At 43.5% G+C, this 22,285-nt stretch overlaps 1 protein-coding gene across 2 annotated transcripts in view; it reads left to right on the forward strand.

Annotated features, from left to right (window-relative positions):
• The window catches only part of SMARCC1 (SWI/SNF related BAF chromatin remodeling complex subunit C1), a gene marked incomplete at its 5' end in the record, with an annotated part of 82,047 nt that overhangs the window by 54,256 nt on the left and 5,506 nt on the right, over positions 1-22,285 (forward strand). The window contains 5 exons of one of the 2 annotated variants that reach the window (XM_084282207.1): positions 1,168-1,223; positions 3,128-3,242; positions 4,134-4,288; positions 9,458-9,592; positions 13,271-13,529. In XM_084282207.1, the coding sequence (XP_084138333.1) occupies positions 1,168-1,223; positions 3,128-3,242; positions 4,134-4,288; positions 9,458-9,592; positions 13,271-13,529 (720 nt within the window). The remainder of the gene's footprint in view (positions 1-1,167; positions 1,224-3,127; positions 3,243-4,133; positions 4,289-9,457; positions 9,593-13,270; positions 13,530-22,285) is intronic. The other variant, XM_084282208.1, reaches the window with a different exon arrangement.

Below are 22,285 nucleotides of genomic sequence, written 5' to 3' on the forward strand. Positions count from 1 at the left end.
CTTTGACTCAAGCATCATTGTTCAGTTCTGATTCACTGGGACCTCTAGTTCTACATCGCATGTGAAATACCTGGAAAATCGATTCGATTGTCTGTAACCACACGCCGTGCCTGGCATCAAGTGCTAGCAGGCAGTAACAAGATATTTGGCCTCGTGTGCTCTGTGCTGCTCCCCTTTTGGTAACTCATACGATGTAGGAACTCAAAAACATCTTAATTCTTCTAAATGTGTTTCTGAGGGCTTGAATACTTCTCAGAGTGCTCTGGGGGGAAATATGCTTTGAGGTAAGCGCAGGGTCGGGCTGTACCTGAGAACCTGGTGGTAATGGTGTTTGTGCAGGGAGCAGCAGGTACCAAGGATGCAAAACGGGGCACGGGGCTGGGTTTCATGCCAGAACCACCAAGGAGAAGAATTGCTTGCCTCCAGTGCTTTTTGGGGTGAAAAACAGCAAGAGGTGCTTAGTGCTTGACAACAGTGTCAACTTTAACAAATTGGCTAGGGCTCAGTATTACTTTGGTGTTGAATAATTATTTTAAAGTCTGCTTTGGCAAATTTCAACACAGAGCTCCGGTATTTTTACCACCTGCAAGATGCAATTTAGATCTTCAGTTGACCTGCAACGCGCGACAGTGCTGCTGGGTGGACCTTTCATCAAAAGCAGCTCAGGGGATCTTGTGCTAAGGAGGAATTACAAGTCTGGCAGCACTGTAATTGAGGTTAATCATGCAGCTGACAACCATCTACAGAATCAAATTGGCTGTATTGGGAAAAACATTTTATAATACTTCGACTTACCAATGGGAATTACTATATGACTTGAATACTGCAGAGCTGTACATTATACTCTTCTTTATGTAACTAAGATAGATAGATTTGGGGTTTTCTCCCTGTGTGGGTAAATTGGGTGTTTGAGTAGAGCACAGATAACTTAATGCTTTGTCCTTCTTGTTGGACTGTAAATAAAAGCCTGTTAAATTTAAATGTGCAAGTAAACTTGATTTTTAAAGTAAGATTAGTGTAATAGAATTGGGTTTTCCAGGAGTTCAGTGCTGTGTGGCTTTCTTCATAAGCTACTGTCAGTAGAGAACTGAAAATTGTAGTTAACTCTGAAATAAGTATAATAAGTGGATGTTGTGACAATTCTAAGTACTTTATTTATATTCTCAGATGGAGCTGAAGAAGAAAAAATGGAAACAGAAACAGATGGGCAGCAGTCTGAGAAGGTAAGCTTAGTTCAGCATGCTGAAAAGATACTTCTGATACTTATAGACCTAAATTACTAAATTCCAAAGTGTCTGCTAAAAAAAAAAGGTAGGTGGTAGTGTGCTGGTCAGTCCTTAGTGAATGAACAGCGTTCCCTAACAGTTCCCAGTCTTCCTAGTACTTTGTTTTCTAATGAGTGATTAAGTCACAGAGATGTTGCTTGTGCTGGACAAATGGCTGGTGTGTTTTTTCCTAGTCCTGAGAAAAAGTTGGGACTGGGAGGAAATGCAAAGCAGGCAATATCAAACTAATTGTAGAGACTTAAGCTGCAGAAGGACATTGGTTTGTTCTGGTTCATGACTTGTAGTAGTCTAAAGCAAGTATCACTTTGAAGTCTTGCCCTAGAAAAGTTTGTCTTGTGGCAAATTGCCTTTCCGAAGTTGAATACAGCTTTCAGCTCCGTCAGGATTAGAGAGATCAGGGCTTTCCTGGAAAATGGTGAGTTGTTTGGATTCCTAGCAGTATTTGGCAACCATTTTTGAGTAGCTTGTGTGGAGCTGAACAGACGACCTGAATGATTATTAGCTATTGTCACAAGTCTCCAGTGGCAATGTGAGTTAGGTCTGTTCAGTCTGTGCCATCACTTGTGGCTTTGTTGGCTGTTTCTGGAACCGTTCTCAGTTCCACGGATGTGGGCAAATGAGATCTGACTAAATGAAGGTGTCCATAGCTGAGCTGGTCAGTAAAACTCCTCTGCACAAGAAGTCAGTGTTAAATTTTGGTTATAGGTGTGAGTAGTATGTGCTTTTGATGTCAGGTGCGAGACAGCCTGCCAATAAAGATCAGATTAGAAATTAATTCCTTCAGCCTGTTGATAATGCTTACAAGAATGCAAGTGTTTGAGGGGGCAGTTTTATAACATCGTGTCTACAAACGCAGTACCTCTTTTCAGACGGTCAACATTAGGTCTGGAACAATCACAGCCAGTGGCATTAAACTGCAATTAAAACTAATATGCTGGAATTCGAACATCACTCTGCTAAATGAATAGTGGTAGGCACTTACCTGCAACAACAGATGGTATTCCTGTGTTGCGTGCTTCATCAGAGGAATGAGATAAAGTGACGTAAGCATTGCTGTCTGTACACTTGATGTTACTTCTCACTTGCTCTCAGATAGTTCTTACGCTGTATTGCTGATAAATAGTCAGGTACATTTAGGTAGATGCACGTATAGAAGACTTCTTGGTTAGAGCTTGAAAAGATGCTTTGTTCTTTAAATCAGAATAAACGAGAAACATTTGGGTCAGTTTGGATTATTCATAAGCGGAAAATGATATTTCCAGTCCTATGCATGAAGCTGCTGCTGGTTTTATGAATACTATCTTAAGGCACCTAGATTTTTAACAAATATTTCTATTTTACTTCTACTTTTCAACCATTGCTCTTTCCCACCAGTTCCTGGACAGAAGCACCCTCCTGCAATATGTAATTCCGTTGTAGTGTTTACTGCCACAAGATGCTGTTGTGACCGTGAGCATTTGGAGGTGATGCGGTATTGCTGAAAACTGCATGAGTTGTTAGATGGAAAAGAGGAGAATGGTGCACAAACTACCAGAATAAATGGTGACAGCACGGGGAGTGGAAGATGTTCTTACCTGTCATCTTACTTCAGGGTTTCACGTACCTTCAGATGAAGCATTTTACCTGGGTTACTGAATCTGGTAGATTTCCGTCCAGTATGGCAGTTGCTTTGTCTGTTCAGATTGTGGGCATGGTTGTCAAAATGGGCTGAAGTAGAAGCCAGTCTTTAAAACTTAATCTCTTCCTTTATGATAGTGAATTAATTTGAAAGCTATAAACCATGTTAACATTGAATGTCTTGTGTAGCTCTCATTCTCCAAACAATCCTTCATCCCATTTAGGTTGAAAACAAAGTGGAAAGTGAAATTGAGGAAGGTGATAAAGCACAAGAAGGAGAAAACGAGAGAAACTCAGAAAAAGAACAAGATAGCGAAGTGACTGCAGACACCAAGACAGGTAATGATTCCCAGCTGTTCCTCAAGCTGCGTTAGCTTTAATAGCCTTCCTCTAAAATTGTTGGAATAGACTATAAACTCAACTGTGGCAGAAATATTTTGTCTTGCACATCAGGCTGCTTCATGGTTCAGTAGTAAATACTCTAGTTTAATTTCACTGCAAAGCTCAGGCACTAAATTCTTTCTTGAACTCATTTTAGACCTCAGCTGAGCTGAGCTTTCATTGTGTGTTATGAGTGGGTGAAGAAATTGCAATGGCAAAGTGAGTATAGGTCACAAATTCTTTTTTTCTGCCTGTATTACACACCATTTGATCATTTTTGATGCAAAGAAATGGGACTGCTCACTTCTATGCTTATAAGGTAATGTGCTAGCTCAATTTCCCTGTGAAGTGATGTGAAGCCTTTGTTTTGACAGGTTAGCAAGTCCGTTTTTTCCCTACCTAAGTTGTTACTCTTGTTATTTATTTTTAACACGTTCCCCTTGTACCTGGTGGATACATTGATCTTCACTGGAACTTGCAATCAGTATTTTAGCACCAGGTAGAACAAGCCATGCTTGGATTCACATACAAAAGCAGAGGTAATAATGGAGTTGATTTGGAAATGCAGCTACACGCGTCCTAATGAAAGAAAGCTGATGGCAGAAGATGAATTGACAGGATGAAAACTAAAAACGTTTAAACTAGCCGTATTTGTTGGATCAGATCCTCTAAAATTGTTCCCACGTCAGCATTTGGGCGAGTAGCAGTAGTGTTACAGAGGAATGTGGCTGTGTGGATGAATGGATCTGTTTGGCCAATAGCAGTGCGTGAAGTGCAATTCCCGTCCTGAGTGATATTGTTAACAAAGGGAGAATGCACGTAACAAAGGTGGTGGGCAATCTGTTTCAGAAGAAAAGGAGACAGAAGAGAACAAGGAGAACGTTGATGCAAGCAAAGACAAAGAAAATGAGGCTGGGAAGAAGAAAGTGGAACATGAAATCTCGGAAGGAAACGTAGCTACAGCTGCAGCTGCTGCTCTTGCCTCAGCTGCCACCAAAGCAAAGGTTTGTTTTATGCAAATATGCATTGGCTTGATTTCCAGCTCACGTTACAGCTGTTTTTAAAATGGTCCTTTGTTCCAGATCTGTGGAATTTCATGTTCTGGTCTCTAATACCTTGAAAGACCACATGTCATCTTGAATTTATTCTGCTTGAACTACGAAGTGAAATTGTGTATAGTTTAATTTAGGCTGCTATTTGTATGTTTATGAAGTCAATGAACTTCCATAAGAAAGAGCCCCAAAACTTTTGTCATCTTTTGTAAAGACTTTTCTCTGCTCAGTAGGTCTGGTTGTAATGTTGAAGGCATAGATCTGGATGGCAGCACCCTTACGTTGCCTTTCTTCTGTGCCAGTCTGTTCTGTGGCCTTCACACAAGCCCTCTGTACTTGGATCCTTTGTCTGTAAAAACAATGTGATGCTCAATTCCAGTGTTATAATTTGTTTTATAGACAACTTGATGATATTTGTGTTAAGAGGTGCTGTGTGTCTGTTAATGATAGACAAAAACATGCTTTTAAACTTCTGTTGGTCTGTAGCCTCTTAATGAGCTGTGGTTTGAATCAGTGTTCTGTCTAGTAGCTTTTCGTTACCCTGTAATTACTAATTGCATGCTGTCCTTTGTTCCTTTTCTTTTAGCAGGAACCAGACTGCCTTTACTTCTTTCAGAATATCTTTTCCTAAATCGGTTTTCTCTTTTCATATTTTTGGGGATTCACATTTTAGTTTGGGTTTCTTACTGCTTTGTGATTCAGTGCCATATTCCACAGCATTCCATCTACTTTATGGATACCAAAAGCAAAGCATGGATGGTATTTATTCCTGATGGATTTCCAGAACATAATGGTGGACATAATGAGGTGTTGTATGTGTTGTACTGACTTTCCAGTCTCTTTTTTTTTTTTTTTGCCCCTTGAACTTTAGACCTATTTTTCCCAGATGCATCCTGTATATTGAGGAAGTATGATGATAGATGTTGTTGAAACAATACAATTCCTCCTTTATGAATCTGTGAGATTGAGGATATTTTTAGTTGGCTACCTTTCAAATTAGTTTCTAAAATCAAAAGCTGCATGAATTAACATTCCCCTTGTAGTCTTTTCCAACCTAAATGATTCTGTGATTCTATGATTTTCAGCCATGTTTTGTTTTAAAGTGTGGAATTTAATCTCTATTTTATGGAAGTCTTCTTTCTCCAAATAATAAATTATATTCTACTTTCCTTCCTTTGGTGCTAATGAGTGCTAGAGGGAGAAGGGACTTTGCTAATGACAATTTTCATTATGATAATAATAATATTCTAGAAGAATTTTAGCTTTATATTACAGGAAATAGTATAATTAGGATGTTCACACTTAGAGTGGAATTCAGGTTCAATAGGGATTTCTCTTTCCACTTGCATTAAAAAACCCAGACAATATTAAGGCTTTCAGTGAGCTGTATCTTGCCTGAGAAAGTAATTCGGTTTTTCATATTAAGCTAAAGACCTGGTCATGTGAAGAGCTGTTAGTTATTTTCCTTGTGATTTTATACCGGAGGAATATTGCAGTTATCTTCTAAGGAGAAACAAGGGTCAAAGGCAGGCATCTGAAGTTGTTTTTCTTTTGTGGTAAGTAGCTGTACCAGTGAGTTCTGTTTGAGGAATGGCATCCAGCGAGTGTGCTCATCTGGGGGAGAGGCTCTGTATTCCTACACGGAGAATGGAGCAACAATTTTAAATGCATTTTTACAGGTTATGGCTTTGGTACAAACACTATTAGAATTATTTAAGACCCTTTTTCTCATTTTCTTCTTGGATTCTTAAATCAATGTAAGCAGGTTTTTTTCTTTCTGCACATAAGCCTGGTGGTTTCACACCAGTAGGTAGCTCAGCACCACCGTGCTGCATTCTCACTCCCCCTCCTCAGAAGGAAAAGAGAAGAAAAAATGCTCATGGGTCGAAATAAGGACAAGGAGATTGCCCACAATGCTAATTGGTGAGCAAAACAGACTTGGCATGACTACTATTGCTCCCCCCAGCCCTCCTGCTCCACTGGGAGCTCCTCCATGGGCTGCAGTGTGGAGATCTGCTCCATGTGGGACCCATGGGTGCAGGGGGACAGCCTGCTCCACCAGGGGCCTCTCCACAGCCCGCAGGGGAACTGCTGCTGTGTGCCTGGAGCACCTCCTGCCTCCTCCTTCACTCACCTTGGGGGCTGCATGGCAAAGACCATATGGCTTCTGAATTCCTGTTTTGAGATAGCTGTGATCTAATGCATCTTTTCTAGAAGCCACTGATCTCAAAACTGCCAGTGATGCAAACCCCCCTATAATTATCTGTAAGTTTTTTCCGTGGGTGGTTAACTTGCTGTTCAGCTTTATTTCTAGTCTGGTGCGCTTCAGCCACTATTGTACCACTGCAACGCTTTCCTATTGAATTAAAAAGTCTGGTTGGCAACTGCTTGTTCCACGTGTAGGCATTCAGAAATGTGGAATTCAGAAATAGAACAGACCCCGTTACTAAAATGATTTCTCCTTATTTGTGGGAAGCCATATCCTATTTTCTGTTTGCAGGCAAATCAAATTGTCTTTAACTGGTTCCTTTTTGCTGCTGCTCTAGAAACTTGCTGTAGAACCTTCTTCATCTCCTGCTTGAACGTGTGCAGGACAGGATTCAGCAGTTCTTCTCCTTGTGTGCCTTGGTAAACCATAAAGATGGCAAATACATAAAACTATTTCTTCTGTTTTCATTTGCAAAAGACGGAGCCCTCCGGGCCTCAAAACAAAAGTGAGGTGAAGCACGTGGTCTCCTTTCACAAAATAGAAGAGAGGAGGGAGAAGCAATCATTTTCTCTGCCTGTTGCAGTTCCTGTGTGTGGATGAGAGGTTGTCACGCTCCCTGTGGTGTGTTGCAAGGACACTACCTGTCTTCCAGTTGTCTCATGCTCTGGTTTTACAGTTGCATGTACCCATTGTCACGCTCTTGCTGTGGTTAGCCCCTCTCCTAACTGAAGCAGGGGTTAAAAAGATCAGGAGTGGGTTAGGTTCTGTGAACCCACCTGTAAGGTTTATTTGCTGGGTCTGTAGCTAGTCCTGCGATTCCTCTCCAAGTATTCACTCAGAAGGAATTTGTGAGCAGAGGAAGCAGTGGGTTTTGTGGCAGTGGGCATGATCCCAGGCAGGGAGGTGCTAATCCTCTTGTCCTCTTGGTGCTTACATGGGGAACAGAAATTGTTCTGTAGCGGTGCTCAGCCAGAGGCTCTGCTGGCTTGGGGATGCTCAGCTCTTTCAGAGTGGCAGTGTCCCAGAAAAATGTCAAAATGTCATTATTTTTTTTGCTTTCTGTTGCTTGTTAAGCACCTTGCTGCATCCATCTCATCAGTCAATTTAAATCACTGTTAACTTTTATCTGTTTTGTAAGCTTCAGAGTTGGCAACGACTTGTTCTTTGTCCACGTGAAAGCCCTGAGTAATGTCAGGCTAAGGAGTGCTTTCTTCACATCTCTTCAGAAACAAATTCTGTGAGGATTTCCTTTCTAATGTGTATTTTGAGACATCTTTTACCTAATCATGTGTCTTGCTGATCTTGTTAATTTGGTTTCATTATTAAAATTACACACATCAGGCAAGGCAAAATGACTGTCAAAGGCTTTGCATACCAACAAAGGTGCTTTTGTCACTGACTTTTGTACAGAGCAGCCTGTTTTATTAAGCCATATTAATTGATGTTGTATGTTCTAGTTTTGTCAGTAGTTCAATTAGTTTATTTCAGGTGTGCACCATCAAATTTGGTCAGCGCTTCACTGAAGATCCTGCCTGAATTTCACACCAGCGTGCCAGCAGTTGAACTTGGGGGATTGTTCTGGTTCCCTAAAACTGGACCTTACTGAAAAGGACTTCCCAAGGACTTGCTTTATTGTTGGCGTGCTGTCATTCAACAGCGTTCATTTCCAGGAAAACATTAGTGGTGGAAACAACGTCAGAGATTTGAGAAATTCTGCTTCTGGTCAGGATTACCAGTTTTCTAATGCTGCTTTTCTCCTCGGTATTTCTTCCAGTTCCAAGCAAAGATTTGGGACACAGCCTGCTTAATATGACTCCCTGCTTGCAGGTTGAGCTGGTTGAGATGAAGCATTTTTCTTCCTTATTCCCTTCTGCCCTCACCTTGCCCTTCTCAAAAGGCAGCCCCCTGTCCCCCAACCCTCGGATGGGTCAGGCTGGCTCTGCCTCAGCACCCTGCTCAGGAAACGTCCTGGGACTGCTGCTACAGAAACTGCCCAGCAGTGTGTGCCCATGGAAAGTGTTTTATTTTGAGTGTATTTTTAGTTTGAACAGTGGGCTTGCAGCAAAAGCTGGTAGAAGGCATCATTAGCATGCCTTTCACACTTGGCAAATGTGAAATGCTTTCACAGGTCGTCTTCTATCTACCTATCCTATATATGTTATCTATCTCTTAAGTCGTGTACATATCTCTGTGTGTATGTGTTAAAGCTAAATCCTCACGAGGAACCTGTTTGCATTTTTCTGCAGCTCTGTTTCACACTGTTTATATACAGCTTTGCCACCTGGTTACTGAAGGAAACCAGAGGGTGTGTTTTTTTTCCAGTTTCTTTTCATAGATTCCTAGAGGTTTCTCTGCAGTCTCTGCCCTAGCCTGAGGTGGAACTGCTGCAGTAAGAAAGCTTATGATTTAGCAGTATGGTGTTGAATGTAATGGGAATATACTTAGCTAGATACATAGCTTCTAATTTAATTGAGCAAAAAAGAACGTAATGGCAGGGGCGTGCAAGTCATCTCAGTGTTTGTGTAGGTTTTTCCAGGTAAAAGCCTCCTGTATGGGTTTTGGTGAGTGCTTGGATGACCTGCAGCTGACTGAGTATGACCCAACCTTTGCTTCTTTGTTTGCATTTCCCCTGAACATGCTGCGTTGCACATTCAAAAGGCTTTTGGGCAAAGCTGGTTTGCTTTCGAGTGCTGAGCATCCACAATACCATTTGTATATTTATGTAAAAGCTCAATCATCTTCCAAGGGCTTTTGGTTCTGAGCATAAAGTTGATAATCTAATACCCTGCTTTCTGCCCAGAAGTGGAACAGAATGGCTAAAGCCAGGTGTGGAGGTAGTTGGTAATTTGTTTACTTAAAGTGCTGTATTTTGTGAAATGCACATAATGCAAAATCCTGTGTTTTATTCTCAGCACCTAGCAGCAGTGGAAGAAAGAAAGATCAAGTCCCTGGTTGCCCTTCTGGTGGAAACACAGATGAAGAAACTGGAGATAAAACTTCGCCATTTTGAGGAGCTGGAAACCATTATGGACAGAGAGAAAGAGGCAGTAAGTAGTGGGGACACTAATCTGAAATTCTGGAGTGTATCAGTCACTCCAAAGACTTCATGCCATCAGCAGTTTCGGCTGTTCTTCACATTTAGGCAGTTCTTTCTACCCCAGCTAAAATTCATAATTACCTCATATTGTCATGTCTGAGCCCTCCTTCTCTGTCCAGAATCTCCCTTTTATCATAAGCAGCAAACTGGCAGTATCCCAGATTTGCTTCCCAATCCCTTTTCCTGTCATGGAAGCATGAGTGTGGACTCAGACCTGGGCCTGTGCGTAGGCCTTGTGACGTGAATGATAACTGACAGCAGAATGGCTTTTCCCTCTAAAGAGACTGAAATGGATGGAAACCTTGCTTCCCTAGAGGGAAGGGAAACCAGCAGTGTCTGCCTTCTATTCCTGACCCAGTTCAGATGGGAGATGTGATTTTAAGCAGGTAGCTCGTTTTTTTGGAGGTCATTCTCAGTAGCTCTTGGAAAAAAAAATCCTCAAAGTGAGATGCAGTGGCAGAAGGACACATGCTCAGGAGTAACAGCTTCTCATTTTGAAATGAGGGATTTGCCTGAGCTGGAGAGGTAACAGCAGGTGCAAGAGAAGGAAGGAAAGTGTAATGTCAAGAGATGAGAAAGGGTGATTGCTCATAGGGAACAGAAAGGTATCAAAGGAGAACAAAGCTCGAGTATCAAACCTGACAATGAAGCATGATCGATATGGAGGATACAGAGGAGGAGGAGCTGGGCGAGTAAAGCAGAGAAATTGTTCGTTTGACTTCAGTCTGATGAGACAGTAGCCAGGGCACAGATTGTGACTGAGGTCTAGCCAGCTTCAGAAAGTAGTGACCCCGAGAGAACACGTATGGGGCATCTCAGGCAGGGTTTGTGTTGTAATGCTGTTAGTACATCTCACTGAAGACTTGTGCATCCCAAAAATCAGCATGTAATATGAAAGAGATGCTGTCTCGGCCTACCAGTGACTGGATTACACATCAATTACTGAGTGTTCTTCCATCAGTGGGGCTTTCAGAGAAGCAGTTTTTCTCTGACTACTGTAAACATGACCCAAAAACTCATTTTTATCAGAGAGCAGTCAATTTTTGCATTTTTCTGTTGTTTAGCTTGCTCATTTTTGTCAATAGGCAATTACTCCAGGTGTGTTGAAGATATTGACTCATAGTTCTAGGGGTTTTCATGTTTGCCCTACCATGTGAATTTAATGGAATTTACATCCTCGTTTTGGCATTAATCACATCGATAGAATTTGACGAACTGTGGTCTTTTGTTGTAGCAGAATGTCAGCAAGAATTTCTAGATTGCTCAGCATCCTCAGCCATTTCAGTGTGGTGTCTGCCTCTGACACTGATTGGCAGTGCAAGAAATGGACCTAACTATTCCGAAAAGGTTCTCTGTAGGTTTCTTTCTTTGGGGGATATATTCTATTACTGACAGGGTTTTTTCCGCTTTGAGGCATATGACATTTTCCTTTTCAAAAAGTGCATACAAGTTTTTTTTCCTTGGCTTTCTAGCAGTTAAATTTGGACTTTTCACCTGTCACTATGGATATTTGGTGGAATAATTAAAGCAAAAATTTCCTTAGTGCTGTTACACACTATGCATGTGTCCTTATTTGTTGCATTATAGTAAAGGTGCCTTCATTACAGTAAAGGTGAGGTGATTCCAAGTGTTGAAAGAACTCTGTGCTACAGACTGAAGACTGTTAGGTTTTAGGCAAAACAAATGTACTTGGTGTTTAAGCTGAAGTAATTTCAGTGCTAATTCTGATTGTGTACCCAAGGATCCTGTTGGTAGGAGCCTTGTTGACCCAGAATTTATAATCACACGTGAATGTTTTTCTTTTACTGTTCCTGTTAGGGAGGAGTTATTTTCTGAAGATGGAATTTGTATGATGACGACTTGCATAAGTGTACATATAAAGCATTTTTAAGAGGCCCTTCTAATGGGAATCACTTTGCAACAGTGCAAAAATACGTTGCTGCAAACTTGAAGATCATCAGGAGTGTAGTATTCATGAATGTGTACCTAAAGCACGTGGTGGATTTAATGAGTTGAGCTGTGTAGGGATGTGCAGCAGACTGAAGCACGCTCACCTTCGCTGAGATAACCAAGCTTCACTCTTGCCTGACATTAACCTGCAGATTTTATGGAGTTTGAAGAACGCAGATTACTGGTAATCTGCCCCCAAAAAATGCATTTTTACCACCATCTTAATTCTGATCTGTACAGCAGAAGTCTGTAAACTGCTTTGGAACTGGTAGTGACATGCAAGAACCTAATGCAGAACCAGGGTGTTTTGGGCTCTGCACCAGTTTTAAGACCAGCTTTTGTGCCATAACTTCTATTTATGTGCCTTTCTCTTCTTCTGTACAACTTTATCTTCTCATCCTGAAGGGAGGGAATGTGTAAAAGGGAAGTTTTCACTAATTTTCTTAAGTACAAGGTGTGTTTTCAGATGCTGGATGCTGTTTGGTGATGCTTTAAAAAGCATTTTTTGACTGCTCTGACCTCTTAGATGAGGTGTAGCAGGATAGGGTGCCATGAAGAGAGCAAAGCAGGAGCGTAAAAGAATATAAAAAGTATGGTGTAGCAGTTCTTCTTGCTTAAGCCTTTGTTTCGGGTCATTTGCAGTAATTCTCTTCTGAACCGCCTGTCACCTACCGAATCTGTTTCCATACATGCACAATTACACCATTGGTGTATGTGTCTCTTCTTTTTATCGAGTTCCTCCCACTAATGTATCAGATTGGTCAAGGACAAAGGAATCATGGCAGCATGAATAATCACATTGTGGTCCCTACATGCTGCAAAACAGCCCCCAACAAGGAGCATGTATTATTCATTAGCTCTGTCCCCATCTGGTTCTGCTGGTGAATGTGTGCTCTGTAGTGGAATTTCGTTTTCATCCCTGTTTTGTCAGCAGTCAAACTGCTAACACAAAGCATTGGTGGAGCTTCGGGATTTCTGGAGAACTTCCACGAGGTGGAAGTCTCCTTGGCAACCTGCTTTTCAGATAAATAATGGAGTAAATCTTAAACACTCATTCAAAATTTGTAAACTAGCTGCACAAATGCTTGAGAAATATTGAGAAATATTTTCTGAAGCTTCTTTATCTTTTCATTTGGACATTACTTTAACTATGAAGTCATATAGTTTGCAAGCAATCTTTTTACATTAATTGGCCTAAGTTACATGAGGCTTTTCTTTAAATAATGCTCATCTGTAATGCAGATCATTGGTGTTTGGATGTCAGGGTGCACAGGTCCTACACTTACAATGAAGGTACAGATCAGGGTCCTGCCTGTAGTCACTGAGCAATGCTTCTGCCTGCATCTTTGGTCCTTCCTTGGAATATCTTTGGTTTATTTCTCCTCATTCCAACACGCAGAAGATTGAGAGAAAAACTTCCAGTTACTGCTAGAACTGCATTGAGGCTGAGTGTCCCGTACAGTTATTATCGAGTAATGTGTTAATTTTATTACTGGGCGATTCTTTAGGACAAAACAAGGTGACTTCATCAGTTCCGGCTGGAAGCTGGCCTGTACCCGTTACCAAAAACTGCTGCAAATTTTTTGCTAATCAAATGCCGATCCTATTGAAATGGCTTAAATATGTAGTTCTTAACTATGTTCTTCTCTTTGCATTTTTTCCCCCATTTTTGACGTAGTTAGAGCAGCAGAGACAGCAGTTGCTGACAGAACGCCAGAATTTCCACATGGAACAGCTGAAATACGCTGAATTAAGGGCTCGTCAGCAAATGGAGCAGCAGCACAGTCAAAACCCACAGCAACCTCACCAGCACTCCGGTGGGCCTGGAATGAACCCGCTCGGGGCACCAGCACATCCAGGCCTACTGCCCCATCAGCAGCCCCCGCCGTACCCAATGATGCACCACCAGATGCCACCACCCCACCCACCACAGCCAGGTAAGAACTGGAAGGAGAAATCCCCCGAGGTTAGTTGTAACCACTCAGAGTAGATTAAAATAAGAGGAAAAGGTATTGCCGGATGAAATTGTACAAGGTTTTATGGATGTTCTGTTCTGTGGTGTTTTTATATTGGTGTTTCTTGTAAAATGGAAGCAGCTTGCTGGAATGGTTAGCTCGATGATCCTTGTGGGTCCCTTCCAACTGGGGATAATCTCACTTTGCCTGTAGTGCAGCTTCATTTTGGAGCTTATGTCCCAGTATTAGATGTGTGGGGAGAAACTGGGGGGGGCTGAAAGGGACGGATACCTTAGCAGTGTATATAAATACCTGATGGGAGGGAATGAGGAGAAGGGCACCAGGCTCTTCTCAGTTGCAGTCAGTGACAGGCAAGCAGGGATGGGCACAAATTAAAATGTGGAATTCCATGTCAGCACAAGAAAACCCTTTTCTGTGATGATCCCCGAGCACTGGAGCAGGTTGCTTGGCGAGGCTGAGGGCTCTGTGCTTGGAGTTCGGTGCTCACTCCAAGCCTCTGAAGTGTTTGTTTCCTTTTTCTTTTTTAAAAAAAGCTTGTGAGCTGCCACCAACTATCATTTTCAAATGTTTTTGAGCTTGTTTGTATTTCTTTAGACTTTTTTATGCCAAGTGATCTCTGCTCCTTCAACAGCAATCATTCCCTCAAATTCTCCAGTTCATGACACATCTAATCGGGTAAAAAACTTAAGGGAAAGGCCAAGAATGAGAAACAGAGGCAAAAAGCTCCTTAGGCAGCTTTATTTGGCAGGAGACCTGATTCTTATATGCTCCTATCCCCCTACTTAGGGCTTTGGTTTCTGCCTTCTGCCCTTCAGTTATGCTTGATGAGAGATGAGAATCACAGAGCTGTGTTGGTCAGGAAAATTGCTTGAAAGCCCAGCCTGCTGCTCAGGGCAAGCCTGGCTGGATCCAACAGCTGAGGGACTTGTCCTGTTGAGGTTTAGATGTGTTCAAGGGTGGAGATGTTCCTAATACCGAGGGATGGAGAAATTAGGTGGCCAAGTGACCATGTCTAACAAAAGGAGGAACATCCGCTGAGAGTACAAAGTATTTCTGCCATTTATTCAAAACTACTACTTGTTTTTTGGCAAAATTAATAGCCCTGCTGTTAAGGGGCAGAGTTGCTAAGAGCATTTGTGGTTTTACCTTAAAACAATTTTAATGTTGAAAGGGACTGGGACTATCAAGCGTTGCACTTGTGCTGTGAAGATGTTTGTGGGAATTAGAATTGAAGGCTTTGCTATACTTGCATGTCGTTGAAATGATGATTTAAACTAGAATGTCACCACCTGGAATGTATGAACCTGGTAGACTGGATTGCAGTAAAGAAGAGCTTTTGTCAGTTGTCAACTGCTTGACCTAAAGCCATTTAAAAGCCATTCTAAAAGATGGCCTGATTGGTTATTAGATAAAAAAAAAAAAAGTCTTGCAGAAGATCTTGTATAGCTGAAGAAGCTGGAAAGTTTAGAGTATCATGATCAAGAATAAGACATGGTAACCAAAAGTGCAAAATAGATTGAGTTTTTGCCTTAATAAAAGCCTGAGGTAAGGGCAGTTTGGAAAAGCCCTCTGTTGAATGTATGGTCTGAAAGAGAGCAAAAGTGCTTAGTAAACTAGCAGGGTTTGCAGATGACCATGAAATGTGAGGCATCAAATCCAATTGTGTGAATCTCGGCAGTAACAAAAAGACAATTCAGTCAACAGCTGCGGAGCAATGCCCATTGGAGGGGAAGATAAGAGTCGTCCTGTGATCTAGATGCTTAAGCTGCCTTCTCAAGAGGTCAGGGTCAGCGAGTTCATTGAGCACTTGTGGACAAAAAGTTAATTCTGGAATTGTAGAATGGGGATGTGATAAAATATGCTATAATTTTTAGATTCAAATAATATTGTAGCTTGATTTGTCTGTTGTATGCTGTATTGGCAATTCAGTTTGTTCATTTAGTGGAATGAAGAAACATTCTGTGAAATGGAAAAATGGCAAATTGAAAACAGTGTAAAGGGAGGGGGAATCATACTGCATATCATTAGACCCGCTCCTATTTACAAGGTGCTATCGAGGCTGAAAATGTAACAAGATTAAATGCATTGTTGTATTCACTAGGGGACTAATAAAGCCTGATTTCTGATATATTTGCATCCCTGGTTCACATAATGCCTTATTACTTCAGCCCCATCATAATCAGCCAGACCCTCTGTATCTCCAGTGATCCCTTCCAGCGAGTACTATGCGGAGTGTGGTACTGTGTTAATTAGTCAGCACATCTCTTTTTCAGATTTGATTAAAGTTAGTCAATAGATCAACTCCCCCCCCTCCTGTTAGAGGGTGGCAAGCTGATGGACAAGGAGCAGCACTGCAGGCTCCCTGAGAGGGAAGCATCTGGTGCCGTCTGTCGGCGTGCAGGCACGGGAGGAGGTGGATCTTGCCTTTCACTGAGCCTGGTAGTTCATGGGCTTGGTATCTTTATGAAGGTGAGAATGCAGATAGGAGACTTGGAGTATCTGAAGGCAAAATCCTTTCCTCTGTACCGAGATTATCTCGAACTGATCCTGCCTAAAAAGCAAGATAGTCTGTTTTCCTCAGGCTCTTCAGTGGCAGAAACAAAATTTCTAGTTCTGTTAGAGATGCTTGGGAAGTCCACGGTGTTGTACCAGAGCTCCTTGGCTTCAGTGTGAGCTGGCTGAAGGCAGCAGAGCTTTGCATATCTCAAGGGCAAGGAGAGGAAAGAGAAGAGCTCACTATTCCTCGAGCAAGTTCAGGACTTACGTGCTGAGCCACTCCAGGGTGTATTTGTGGTAACAGGGATGCTTCAGCCCTCGGAGAAGGTAACTCACAGATTGACCTGACTTTCTGTTTAGGTAGCTTAAGCTGCCTGGTGTGTGACTTTGGTTTCTCTCACAAATCAGTACGTTGCAGCCTGGGTCTGTGCGCAGGCGGTGCATGTGACAGACACGAAGCTGTGATCTCCAGAAATCCTGCTGGAACCCTGAGGCACTCAGCGATTGCATTTCGCATGTGTACAAACCATGTATTGTATACATAAAAAAAAAAAAAAAAAAAAATCCCCTATTGCATCATACTGGTCCTGCTGAATCTGTGTTAAATACTACAGAATTCCTATTGTAATAGTTCCTATTGTAATGTATGTATTTTCCTTAACTTCATTTTTTAGGGCATCTTAGCAGTAAGATAATTTCATGATACGCTTTTTCATGCATAGGTCAGGAACAAATTTTGCTCCTCAGCTGGCAATTTGGGGTCCTTTGGAACAACCTGGAGAACTTGACCTTACTGGCTGTACATCTGTGCCTGAAGTTCCTTCCATGTGTACCTGCAGGGGAGTCTCCTGGTGTCATGGTGGAGATCTGAAATTCTGGAGGGTTTTTACATAGATTGACCTCACCTAGCAGACGTAGTCCCAGCTGGAGAGGGCCGAGACACACATGTAGAAGAAATCTGAGAACTGTTTTTTGTCAGTGTTAGCCGAATTGGTGAACCTCAGGCTTCGGAGCTGTCAGTGTGCTGAATGCCAGTGCTGAGCTTGAAATCCTTTTTGCAAGAAAAACAATCAGTTTTGTACCCAAATTCTGTCTCTATCCATTAATCACCTGCTTCCCTGAAAGTGGACACTTCCAAGGAACTCGAGTGATGCGTGACGTGGAGTAATCCTTCCCTCAGGTACGAGGAGGTTGCTGGAGGCTGTTTGAGCCGCTGCCCGCTGGGCCGGCTGGCAGCTCCACAGGGGCTGACCCACTCAGTTTTGGCACTGGAGAAAAATCCCCAAACAACTTGGACCTGCCAGTGGGCAAGTTATCAAAATCTAATTGTGAATAAAGCGAAGCAGCAAGGCCCTGAGGGGGAAAGACACCTTCACCATTCCCCCTGCAGCTGTGTGGGCCCGACCCCAGGCCTTGGTTCTCATCAGTGTTACCAGCCAGGTTTCTGACCTTAACAGTGGCAAAAAGTGTAACTGTTGGGTCAGCAGACCCTGAAGAAAAAGCTGAGTCGAATGTCTTTAAAGTGATTGACGTAAGCTGAAGAGATGGCAAGGAAACAAAGTGATGAAAAGGTCTGAAGGGCGTTTAGAAATGGAAGAAAGAAGTCGCTGCTTGCAGCTCCTCTGGATTCAGCGGCAGGCTGGGCCCTCTCTTAGCTAGTCAGAGCAAGCAGCAGCTTGATGGTTGAAAAGACACAGCTTGGAGTTGAAAATTCGAAGTAGGACTCTGCTGTGTCTGCCGTGATGTTCAGCTGAGCTTGGTGCCTGCTGCTCCAGCCTGGCTTTTGAGCTTGGCTGCCTTGAGTTTGTGCTTCGGCGCCTGGATGTGACCAGGTCCTGGTCAGCTCGGTGGTGCTGTTCACTGTTTTCAGACAAGTTGTTAACCCATTTCCTACGTTGTTAACCCATTTCCTACGTTTTTGACTTTACCACAACTCTTAGCTTCATTTTGAGTGAGCTTATTTTGTTCTCTCTTGTCCCTGGAAGGCATTTAAAATAAAGAAAAACAACATTGGATTCCAGTTTCTCACTGAAAAAATACACCTCATAATTAGAACATAAAATAAAATTCCAGATTTCTTCCTGTGCTCCTGGCCTTGCAGCTGGTTGCGTCATCTGAAGCACGTTATAGGTTGCTCAGTGTTCAGGTTATCCATTAAATACTGAGAAGTGCCTTGCACAAGTGATGCCTGTGGTGTGTGCTGTGAGAAACCTGCAGTTCTTGGAGGAAGGAGGAGGTGCGTGTACTAATAGCTGGGATTCGTTAACTCCTCCCTTCAGAGTGGATTTTCAGCTACTAAATCATTTCCAACCCAAAGCAGAAATAGAATAAAGAGGTAAGGATGCACCTTCCACCATGACTTGATGAGCAACTTTATAGCATTTTTCCCCAATATATTTTCCACAATTTTTTGTTGAAATATTTAAAAAATAAAAATAAAAAATGAGCTACTAGTTGCTCTTTCCTGCTGAACTGGCTACAATCACAGGGTATTTTTTGTCCAGATCAGGATTTTAGGGTTCGCTTCCTTCTGGTAAATATTTTCCAAGGGCTGTTGGTGCTTCCTTTTTGCACATCATGAGCTTGCTGGCAGAGGACTTGCAGAGGGTCGTGACACGATAGGACAGCAAAGCAATACATGTGGTAAACAGGTCTGTGGTATTCCTCCCTAATGCCATAATCCACGCTTAATTGTGGCTTTGTAAGGTGTAGCAGTGGTTGGTAGCACAAAAACGATATTAAAGCCAGATAATGCTCTGTGGCAGATTCCCAGCTGTGTCGTGGAAAGGCAGTTGTGCTGGTTCCACTTTGGCAGGAGACGAGCGTGAACTTTTGCCTTGACTTTACCTCGATTTCTTTGCTCTGCTTTCATGCTGAAGGCTGTTTGTGGGGCTGTGCAATGGGCACTTTGTACATGGTTTTGCCCTGCTGGTCATGATGGCAGGCAGGTTTAAAGCCTTCCTTTAGGGCCTGTGTCACATCACCTACAAAATCCTGGGTGTCTAAGGGGTGCCGTGAGTAGGAAACGAGCTGACCAAGGGACCACGATTCCCCTTGGGGATACCAGATGACATTTTGCTGACTTGCACTGTGCTGAACATCTGCAGAGCTTCCCCGGTGAGTTTGAGCAGCTCCCAGCTCCTTGCAAGGCGGTATTATTGAGTTTATATTAAAAACCTTAATATTTGAAGGTTCCCAGTGCTGCTGTGCGTGAGGTTTGTCCTTGCTGGTGTAACACGCGAAGCAGCCTCTCGACAAAGGATCTCACGTTGGGTTTGTCAGACGAGCAGAGCAGCGTGGTGAGTTGTTGGCTGGCCCCAAAGCCTGCTGTGGTGTGCCCAGGTTTTTGGAGGTGCCCACACAACCCACCGATTCCCTGGCCAGGCATCGAATCTGTCTGAACGCACCGCGCTGGAGGGAAGCGCCAGAAACGCCGCGTGCAAGCCAAGTGGAAATTCAGCCTCTCCCCCGAGACTCGATGCGAAATGAGTTATTGTGCTTAATTATTCACAGTTCCTGGCTACGGGACCGCCTGCTGCAGCGTGTGTAGGGGGAGGACGTGCTGAAGGAGAGGCCGGTCGGAGCATGGATTGCCGTGTCTTGTGGGCTCTGCTGGCGGCGAGGAGGAGCGCGTCTCGCAGCACTGCGGCGAGCCAGCCGGCGTGCCCGGAGCTGCTGTCTGCCTGCTCCCCCGTCAGGATTTCAAAACGCTTTCTCTGAAATCCTGGCCACGGAAAGGGGAGATGCCCTCACGTAGCGCTGCTTTACGTGGTAAATAGCAGAGGTGTGCAGGAGGACTGGTATCAGCTCGGGCTCCGTGCATCACACCCTGAATGCTACAAAAATCCTCGGTGTTTGCCACTGTAGTGCCCCTCGGGCAGCTGATTTAATAGAGGTAGAGGCTTATTTAATTGAGATAAATACCTTGGAGATCCTGCAAAAACTGCTCCTCGTGAGCTTCGCTCTAACGTGAATCTGCAGTCGGCAGTCTGGTGATAGTGGAGCGCTTCGGAGCAGGCATTAGGAAATGTCTCCAATCTCTAACGTGTAAAGGATTTTTTTTTTTTAGTCCGCTAAATCTCATTTTATTGAACCTTTTGGCTTTATCTCTTCCTGCGTCTGCTGTTTTTTAAGCTCTCCCCCTTATGTAGGTCACACTTCCACGTTTTATGCTTGAGCTGCTGTCTTGAAGCGGTATCTCTTGTGAAATGAAACAGCATATGATCTCTGTAGGAATGGCACTTCGTTTTTGCCATGGTGGTAGTAGTAATTTCCCCTTTGTTAATCCCAGTTTGGTTGGGTATCGCTTGATTACTGCTCAAATTCAGCATTTTGGAGTTCTCTATGTGATAAGATTGTTCCTCTGCAAGTACCTTAAGCTCATTTTAAGACAAAATCGTTGCTTATCCCATCAGAAAGGCGACGAATGGCCAGCCAGCCCTGTACTCAGACACACTCTTCTCCAGCTTATGGGAAAAAACTGCGGTGCCACTTAATGTTAAATCTCCAAGAGAGAAAAATACTGACAGATACCTCGGTTCAGATAGCCGGAACTTGCCGGCGAGTGTTGTTAGAAGATTTGGAGTAACGATGCAATTCGAATTTACAAAGAAACAAATTTTTAAATTGATTTAATTGGTGCTTACGACCTCATGTGAAGCATCCCTGCCTATGTAGTAAGCCTGATCCAGCTTCGGGTGTTTCAGACGAGGCTTTCCAGTACTAATCATCCCATTTGCATGGGCAGAGTCTTGCAGGCATGCAGTCCTTGAAGGAGGAAAGCCAAATTGTGCTTGGAGAGTTTCAGGCTTGTGTCAAAGGGCAGCTCCCAGACAGGGGATTTCTCAGTTCCTGGCTTTACCTGCTCTTCTGAAACACCTCTGGGATGTGCTGATTTTTTTCCGCTTTTCTCCCCCATCAGCCTTTGTTTTGCCAGTGAATAACTTCCCTCATTGTGAGTGTCTTGTCCTTTTGCTGCAAAGCCCTCTGCATCCCCGGGCTGTTCTGTCTCCCTTTTCTCATTTTGGCACAGGTTCAGACCTTCCGCCGTGGTTTCAGCTGCCCTGTGCCTGCTTGGTAGCCTCCCTTTGTTTCTGGATGTCTGCAGATGCAGTTGTTCCCCTTCACTATTTTTTTTGCAGCTGAAAACACAAGAGTTCATTAAAAAATAAAGATGTGCTCAAGCTAGAGTTCTTCCCAGCATAACAACGTCGTCGTGGCGCACCAGGCACGGCTGTCCTTGTCTTGTCTCCTTCCAGAGCACAACGTTTTGAGTCAAGGTGAGGGAGGATGGGGACGTGGCCAGAAGCAGTGCTGATCCTGCTGGTGTGAGCTAACCCAGATCTGGACGCGTTGTGCCAGTGTTTAAGCTTGGCAGGCCAGTTTCTCCCTTCTCTGGCAAATTTGGCTTTTCACGAGTAGTTTGTGGCTTGGTTTGTACGTGTACTGGGTCAGCGCAGAGGCTTGTGCAGCTGCCTTGGATCTGGTAGGGTATAAATCTTTCCTGGAAAGTAATTCCTTTGAGTTGGCAATAGCCAGGACACATTTCATAAGCAAAGAGAAGAGGCTTTCTTGGTATCAGTCAGCAAAGTGGCCAAACGAATCTCGTTTTCTTCTGGGTAGATGGAGATGGCTGTTGATGCAGGCTCTTGGTTTTGTTTTAAGTGTTTTAGCAGAATTTTCAACGACTGAAATTCAAGCTGTCCTCTCGTATGCTGTGACTGCAGTGCCACAGGTCATCACGTAACACCAGGCATGTCAGAAGTGCCCACATCTGTCTCGTGCAGATCAGGAGCTGCCCTCATGCAACGCTTCAGAGCTGACCTGCTACCACCGAGCTCGCAGAAGCCACCAAATCGGTTTCTGCACATCGACAGCCTTGCAGGATGGTGCAGAGCTGCCTGCTCCTCATCTCCCAGCTGTGCTGATTTCTGTATGCTGTAGGATAACCACAGGCTGAGGTTTCTGAGCTCTGCCCTGATACAGAACCGAGACAAAACAGCCTTGTGCTGATCCCTCCAGCTCTGGAGGAGGGTGGTGTAGGATCTGTGGGTGTAAACCCAGCAGTACCAATCCTGGAGCTCCTGCCACACTTGCAGCACGACTGGATGACCACATCTTTGATTCCCAAGCTGTGCTGGGTTGCTGCTTTCAGTGCCACTGTTCTCGTGATGCCTGCCGTGTCCTGCCGTGCCCTTTCTGCCCACTCCTCAACCCCGGGT

The sequence above is a fragment of the Netta rufina genome (genome assembly GCF_964035555.1).
Source record: "Netta rufina genome assembly, chromosome: 2".
NCBI lineage: Eukaryota > Metazoa > Chordata > Aves > Anseriformes > Anatidae > Netta > Netta rufina.